This window comes from Eschrichtius robustus, chromosome 11, assembly GCF_028021215.1.
Source record: "Eschrichtius robustus isolate mEscRob2 chromosome 11, mEscRob2.pri, whole genome shotgun sequence".
In the NCBI taxonomy this organism is placed as follows: domain Eukaryota; kingdom Metazoa; phylum Chordata; class Mammalia; order Artiodactyla; family Eschrichtiidae; genus Eschrichtius; species Eschrichtius robustus.
In genome coordinates, this window is record NC_090834.1 from 105,520,401 (window position 1) to 105,528,283 (window position 7,883).

Below are 7,883 nucleotides of genomic sequence, written 5' to 3' on the forward strand. Positions count from 1 at the left end.
CAGGACCCCCATCCCTCTTCCTACAAACACTTGATTTCACCATCATGGCTGAGAGAACCACCTTCTGGATCTGAACCCAGTGTATTCCTCTGTAAAAAGGGGCAACATTCACAGTGGCCATAAAAGAAGATTCGCAGGGTGGTGAAAGAAGGAATGCAAAGCACCAGCCCAGGGCCCTGCACACTGTAGATGTTCACTCTGACCCTGGAGAGCCCAAGGGATGGCCCCGGGCTCCTCCTGCCCGGGATCACAGTTTCCTAGGTGAGGGCTGCCACGGGGGCGGGGGGGGGGGGTCAGGCTGGCCCAGACACGTGGCTGAGCTGGGGCCCCCTGGTCATTACACAGGAGTCAGATTGGAGGCTAGGAAAGGGGAGATGATAGGAGGGGTGCCCAGGGCAGGGTCCAGGGTGAGCAAGTAGGGGTGATGCAGGAGTTCAGCTGGAGACAAGAGGTGGACAGATGGTCTGGGAGGTGGGCAGCCTGGGGATTTGGGGGTGAGCGTGGAGGGAGACCAGACACTCGGCAGGGGAAACTTCCAGGGTGGAGACCCACTTCTGGGAGGACCACTGAGTGGGTTCTCTGCTTCTCCAGCGGCTGACTTGGGGCCTCCAGGGACCTGTGTGGGGAGACAGGATTTCTGTGGCCCTGGAGACAGGACGGGAAGGCTCAAGACCCAGAGAGGACTCACAGGGGCCTCAGAGGGGAGGGCCTGCTCATCCAAGGCCAGGCCTGGGCCTTCGATGACTGCAGGGTTGGGTTTCTGGAGCCCCCAGACTGAGCTGGGCCCCCACAGGGCTGTGCTCTGTGGTGTGGAAGCTGTGGGCTCCTCTCCAGGGAATCCAGAGTCCAAAGTCCTCACTCCTCACACTTTCCAGACTTAAAAGAAAGGCCTTTGTTTCCTCTTAATGTCCTGGTAAAGCTCCTTCTGAAAAATTCCTACCTTGTCTCTGCTGCACCCAGAGAAAGGAATGTGTGGTCACCACTGCCAGCAAAGCTTATGGGATCAGAAGGGGGAGGGAAACTCCCCGTGCTCCTGGCTGGACCCAGCGCAGTCCTCCCACCCTCGCCTCCTCTGCAGGGAAGGTCCTTATTATCCCATTCTACAGATGAGGGGACTGAGGTGGGGAGGGAGATGACTCACCAGGTCCCCGGCTGTGGGGGGGTATGTGGAGCTGGGCCCTGCGTGCTGGCCTGTGCTGGGTTGCGGGGTGGAGTAAGACAAAGCCCTGCGGCCTGGGTGAGCCGCGAAGAGCTGTGACAGCTGATTCTCCTTTTACCGGGAGTCCCCCTACTCTTCTGGGGGGACTAACCCCCTACTTCTCAGGACATCTCTATTAATCATGACCACCATAACAGCAACAGTGGCAGCAAACATTAGTTGAACACCTTGTAGGTGCCAGGCCCTGTGCTAATGCTGGCCTTGCATTATCTCTTTTAATGGTCGTACTTGTTCTCTTACCCCATTTTACAGATGAGGAAACTGAGACTTCTGGGGTTGTAACATCCCCAGTAAACGGCAGAGTCAGAATGTGAACTCTGCTGCTTGGCCCTGGCTCATGGTGGCACGCTGTCCACCTGGGAGATGGCTCCTTGCCTACTAACCAGGGTCACCTGGACTGAGCTGGTTGCCAGGTGCTGTCTTCCTCATTACCACCCTTCCCCCCAGGGCCGGCACACCCAGGTCCCTGCCTCCACGCCAGAGACACACCCCTAGGTGAGCCAGCCACTGTCTTACCTCCACCCCCTGAGGGACCGGAACCCCACCCCACCCCAAGTGATGGAGCATGGATTTGCCATGGCTTGAACCACAAACAGAAGAGTCAGAGGGGGTTTGACCTTGCTGCGCTGCTAAGAGCACCTGGCTGGGTCTGGCCACTGACATTTCCCTGACTGGGTGAGGACCCTGATCAGGGGTTCTCATGGCTGAGAGTCCTCAGGGAGCCTGGGCCTGACCAGGACCCGACCTGGAGAAGGGGGCAGACCCCGAGGCCTGGTGAAACCCTGTGTTTATTTGGGATGTAGATTCACATGGCCCCAACTGCTGGAATGGTGACTGGGTGCTCGGCTGGCACAGATGTGAGCTGATGCTTGACCGGGTACGAGACCTGCAAGCTGGGCTTCCCTGGTGGTGCAGTGGTTAAGAATCCGCCTGCCAATGCAGGGGACACGGGTTCGAGCCTTGGTTCGGGAAGATCCCACATGCCACGGAGCAACTAAGTCTGTGTGCCACAACTACTGAGCCTGCGCTCCAGGCCTGCGAGCCACAACTACTGAGCCCATGTGCCACAATTACTGAAGCCCATGCACCTAGAGCCTGTGCTCCGCAACAAGAGAAGCCACCGCAATGAGAAGCCCGCACACCGCAACGAAGAGTAGCCCCTGCTCGCGGCAACTAGAGAGAGCCCACGCGCAGCAACGAAGACCCAACGCAGCCAAAAAAAAAAAAGACCTGCAAGCTCTGCTCTTGGCCAGGCTCCCTGGAGCTCAAGGTACACCCTGGAGGGGAAGACACTTCCCAGCAGTCAGCCCTGTCTGAGTCCCTCCTGCCGGGCTCTGAGGGCATATGGCCTTCATCCAGCATTAAGCATTAAGCATTAAGCACTGCATCCAGGGTGCAGTGGTCGGGGGATGCAGTCCCAAGGAACACGGGGTGGGGAAGTGGGGGGAGGTGGCTCTGGAGCCCTGCTGCCTGGGTTTGACTCCCAGCTCCAGCACTTATAAGATGTGGTGCCTTGGGCCACTAACCTGTACCTTGGTTTCCTCATCTGCAAAAATGACATAATATAGGTACTAACCTCAGAGAGTTGTTGTGAGGGTTAAATGAGTTCATATGAACAAACTGATTAGGGCCGTCTGGCAAGGGGTTAGCACGCGGTAAGGGGTAGCGATGGTTATTATTTCATTGCTCCCTGTAGGATTTTTGTTTCCTTGTCTAGGTTCTGTATTCTGGAGGACATGGATGGTGGCTTTACCCCTTCTCTCTGTCTTCCAGGGACCAGATGTACAGCAAGTTGCCCACACACCTGGAAACTTATTTACAGATATTGGGGCATTTCCACTACCCGCCCCCCACCCTGTTCCTCGCCCCTACATCCATTTTGTTCCCGAGTCCCAGAGGTTCTGACTCCCCAGCCTCTCTGGTATTTATTCCGACTGCCCCTGCCGTCCGTCATCTTGGTCCTGGGTCCCTGTGGCAACCTGCTAACTGGTCTCCCAGCTGCTGGACCAAAATGCTCCACAAGCTACTCTCCGCCCTGCAGTTGAGGCAGGAGATAGATGGGCCCCAGGCTGAGCAGCTGGAGTTCGTCCCCTGTGGACAGATCCTCCAGAATAGCAGGAGGGAGGAGAGCTGAGTCCTGTCCAGATAAGAGATAAAAGACTGCATATGCCTCATTCTTGAAGTCAAGGAGACCTTCCCAACTACACGTGCTCAGAAAGGCTCCTTGAAGGTCAACAATGGAGGGGGCGCCACTCCATAGTAAGTGACATCAACCTACCCACAGGCCTCTTTGCTCGAATCCATCCTGGCTAAGAGATGCGCGCGCACACATGGGAGGACCCTGAGATAAACAAAATATGGACACAGAACCAGGCAAAGCAAGATGATTGGCCAAAGGAAACCCGGAAGAAATGCCCCATATAAGTGATTCAAACTACCACAAGGGTGCCACTCTCTCTCTGAGTCCGCCCATTTGTCTATCCACACGTACCCTTTTACCTCCTAATAAATACTTTACTTGTTTCACTACTTTCTGTCTTTGTGGGAATTCATTTCTACAAAGCCAAAGGGCCAGGGCCTTGTCAATGGCCACGGGTCTAGTGGCGAGGGTTCAGCGCTCTCCCTGCTGCGGCCTGACTTCAACTTCTGGCTGTGAATCGAAATCCCGCTTCAAGCTGCCGTAGGCCGAGGCCACACGAGACCACGGTCAGAGTGCAGATCCTTAGAAGATAATCTGAGTACGTCGCACTCCTGCTTAACACCATGCAATGGCTCCCTGTCACCTTCGAGACAGGGGCCAGTCCTTCGCCCCGGCGTCCACGCCAGGACCTCCTGCTGGCCCTCCTCCTCCCTATGTCCCTGGCCTCCGCACCCCGCTGCCCGCCTCTCCAGCCTCCCTCAGTCTCTTGCAGGCCTTACTGCTTTGCTCTCTTTATGCTTCTGTGACTGTGCGTCTGACTCCAGGCACACTGTTCCTTTCGCCTGGGGTGCGCTTGCCCACGTCAGCCTGCCCCCTAACCCTGACCCCTCCTTCACACTCAGCTCAGGCTTTGCTGACTCCAGTGAGCCCTCCCGGTTTCCCCCGCCAGGCGGATTCCACGCCCCTCCTCTGGGCTCCCAGGGCACCCTGAGTTTATAAAGCTCGTATCCATTCATTACACAAATATTTATTGCACAGAGCGCCTCCTCTGTGCCAGGCACTGTTTCAGCTGCTGGGGATATAGCAAAGCAGCTGAAAACCCCTGCCCTGGGAAGCCTGCATACCCCACCACGCTGCTGGTGAGTTTCCTCACTAGAGGTGAGCACCTGGAGGACAGGCAGGGCTCATGAGTTCTTTGACTCTGTGTCCTCAGTATTATGCGTGTAGCTGTCAATAAATGTTGGATGCTGGATGTATTTCAGGCACTGGGCTGGGTGCTGGGGAGAAAAAGTGCATGGGACAGGGATGGAGTATCCGGGGCCATGAGAGTCAGCAGATGTGATGGTTAGGAGCACGGATCTGGGGCCAGGTGCCTGTGTTCAGATCCTGAATCTGCCTCTTACTAGTGGCGAGATCTTGAACAAGCTCCTTATCCTCTCTGTGCTTCAGTTTCCCCATCGCAACAATGGGCTTATCATACTAACTATCTTATAATGTTGTCAGGAAGGTTAAAAGGGTTAATATTTATTAAGCACTTAGGACAGTGCCTTGCGCGTAGTCAGTGCTTTATACAGAAATAAATACTCACTAGACAAATGAATAGCAATCATAGATTCTGAACATAGATAGTCCTGGATTCAAATCATTTCTCTGCCAGGTCCTAATCATATGTACTCCTGGGAAAGTCATTGAACCAGGCTGAGCCTCGGTTTCCTCATCTGAAGGTACTAACAATACTTCCCTCACTGAGATGCCATCTCCAGGGATTCCAGGAGCCCACGCTCATAGTGTGCCCAGCACAGGACTGGCACCAGGTAAAGACTTTGAAATGCATCTCTTCTAAGGCGGCAAAAGCAAGATCCTGCCCTTGAGGGGCTCATGGTCCCCGAAGGGAGAATGAAAACATTGGCCTCTGCTCACTGCTCACATGTCACCCCCTCCAGGAAGGCTCCCTAAAATCCCGTGGTCCCCCCACTCTTTTGTACTGCCATGAATGCTTGTCCCCCTGTGCCTAGTATGGACTTTTGCTTTAAATTCCAGCTCCGAAACTGACCAGCTGTGTGGCACCGGACCTTCACTTCCCTCCTCTGAGTCTTAGTTTTTTTTTTTTTTTTTGAATGAAAAAGGAGATAAAATCACCTTCAACAGAATATCATTGTGGGAATCAAAGTGTGGGAGACAATGTCTGCCAGACACCAAGACGTGCCTGGCTATTTGTGGATCCTCAATAAATGCCAATTCCCATTTCGCTCTCTTCATCTGACCATGGTCTCCAGGTCATCCGAGAGCCTGATTTAACTCTGTAACTCCTAGAGATGGTGGGTAAGAGAATCAGTGAATAAATGAGGGTGTGAATGAATGGGAGATGAACACAGAAGTGACTACAGGAGCGGATGAGATGTTTTCTGGGTCTGCTCAGGCATGTACCAACCCTCACCTCTGTCCATCCCCTCCTCCACACACTGTCCCACCTTGAGACCTTTGCCCAAGATGGAATTTTCCTCCTTTTCCCCATTGTCTGGCTAACTCTTGCTGGACTCCCTTATCTCGTCCCAGGGTCACTTTTTTAAGGAAGCTTCCCCTGGCCCCTGCCCCCAGCCCAGGGGTAGGCTGTAGTCTAAGGTCACAACCTTAAGTACTTTGAAGCTGTAATTTGACATTTCTTTGTGTGGTCCTCTCATTAATTGATGTTACCCCTGCTAGGCGGTGGACCCTGTGGGAACAGGGACAGTGCATTTTTGTATCCCCAGAGTTTGGCGCTGCGCCTGGCATAGAAAGGGCTGTTTGCACTCTGAATGTGAAGAGACGGAACCTTTTGGTTGGTGTGTCTCTGCACCCAGGCCCTTCCTCTCTGCCTGCCCAGTGCCCTGTCCCTGGGTCCTTAGGGAGACTGGGCCCCAGCCTGCTCCCCTGTCCACGAGTGTGGGGTTCCTGCTGTAATCGGAGGGAGAGGGCTGGCCTCTGGGCATACCTCAGTCACAATGGAGTCCCTGGTGCTGACGTCGTAGGTCCAGCCATCCAGGCAGGGCTCGGTGGCCCCCTGGGTGTCATTGGGCAGGCTGGCGTTGGGTGGATATACAAAACGGAGGCACGGCTCAGGCTTCTCATTCGGGCCCATGGGGAGCACCCAGGGCCCCGCGGAGGCGTTGGGTGGCGGGCGACAGTGGTGGGCGGGGGTGGCCGCTGTGAAGATCTGCAGCAGGTTGTGGTTGGCCATGCTGAGGATCGGGAGGCCGAGCAGGACCGTGTGCAGGAACTGGAAGGGCCCTTTGCTGGCCACGCGGTCCACGAGCTCGGCGAAGGTCATGGCACCGGGCAAGATGAGCCAGAGCTACGGGTGGGGCACCAGGCCGGGGAGAGGGATGTGTGCATGGGGGTGAGGGTGGAGCAGGTGGATGGGTGTGGAAGCACAAGCGGGGGGGTGTGCCCAGGTGTATGTGTAAGCCTGTGTATGTATAAGCGTGTGATACAGCCGTGCGTACCCACAGATTTGCGTGTGGATGAGGATGTACGCAACTGCGTGTGCAGACGTGGGGTCACAGGTGTGGTGTGTGTTCACAGCAATGTCTGCTGGGACGTGCACATTTAGGCTGGAGTGTAAGGGCACAGCTGTGTGAGCGCGGGTGTGTCGCTGTGTGCGTGTGGGGACTTGTGGGTGTGAGTATGTGTTCAGCCAGGCTGGGCACATGCGCTGCAGGCGTGGGGCAGTGCAGGCAGGCCGCTGGGACCAAGGGGCCCCGTCTTGGACGTTGTCCCCACAGGATGGATGTCAGGAGTAAGTGGGCGAGGTCCCTGGTTGCCTTGAGCAGACACACGGGACTGGCAGGGCTCAGGGGGCCTGCTGGGAAGGTCTCCCCAAGCCCAGCGCCTCCTGGTTTTGGCTGTCCCGTGGGGCTGGGTGCACCATACCAGGGCAGCAGAAAGGGGCCAAGCAGATCCCAGAGGGCATAAGGGACTCGGTCAGTTGCAGTGAGGAAGCAAGGCCCGGCCTTGGGGGCTTCCCAGGGGTCCCTCCTCACCTGGTAGCTGGGCCTGGCTCCTCCCTCCGGTGGGGTTGGTGGTCGATGTGTCTGAAACCCTTGCTCTGTCCCAGGGTCCGGCAGCTGCTGTAGTTTGGCAGCTCAGCTCCAGCAAGCTGTGTTTGTGCCTTCCCCAGGGGGGCTTATATAAGGCATAAGCTGTTTCCCAGGCTAATGTTTGACTTTCCTTTGGGGATTAATGACACTGGCAGGGCCAGGGCTGTGGACCCACTAAGCCCAGCTTTCCTCAAAGGGCTGCCTCAGCAAAGGCTGGTGTGGTGGCATGCCTGAGCCTAGTGGGGCTGCTGGGGGGACAGAAGCCTAGGTGGTCTGGGCAGGGGGAGTCTGGGGAGGGGGTGGGGGGCTGGCTTGAGTCCTGAGGGCCCAGGGTCCTCTGTGAGCTGACGGTCTGAAGGCTCGGAGCTGAGAAGAGCCAATCAGAGAAATGCTACTGCCCGTGAGTGGACAATACTCTCCAGGGCACTGACTTCCCCTGCCTGGTGCC

The 7,883-nt window shown here is 56.2% G+C and overlaps 1 protein-coding gene across 5 annotated transcripts in view; it reads right to left on the reverse strand.

Moving 5' to 3' along the window:
- The window catches only part of SLC22A8 (solute carrier family 22 member 8), a 22,970-nt gene extending 15,482 nt beyond the window's left edge, over positions 1 to 7,488 (reverse strand). The window contains exons 1-3 of one of the 5 annotated variants that reach the window (XM_068555661.1): positions 7,379 to 7,488; positions 6,331 to 6,690; positions 3,498 to 3,560 (exon numbers count right to left, since the gene is read on the reverse strand). In XM_068555661.1, coding sequence (XP_068411762.1) covers positions 3,498 to 3,560; positions 6,331 to 6,666 — 399 coding nt within the window. In that variant the 5' untranslated portion in view covers positions 6,667 to 6,690; positions 7,379 to 7,488. The remainder of the gene's footprint in view (positions 1 to 3,497; positions 3,561 to 6,330; positions 6,691 to 7,378) is intronic. The other 4 variants (XM_068555663.1, XM_068555662.1, XM_068555664.1 and 1 more) reach the window with 4 other exon arrangements.
- Positions 7,489 to 7,883: the final 395 nt, after the last annotated feature.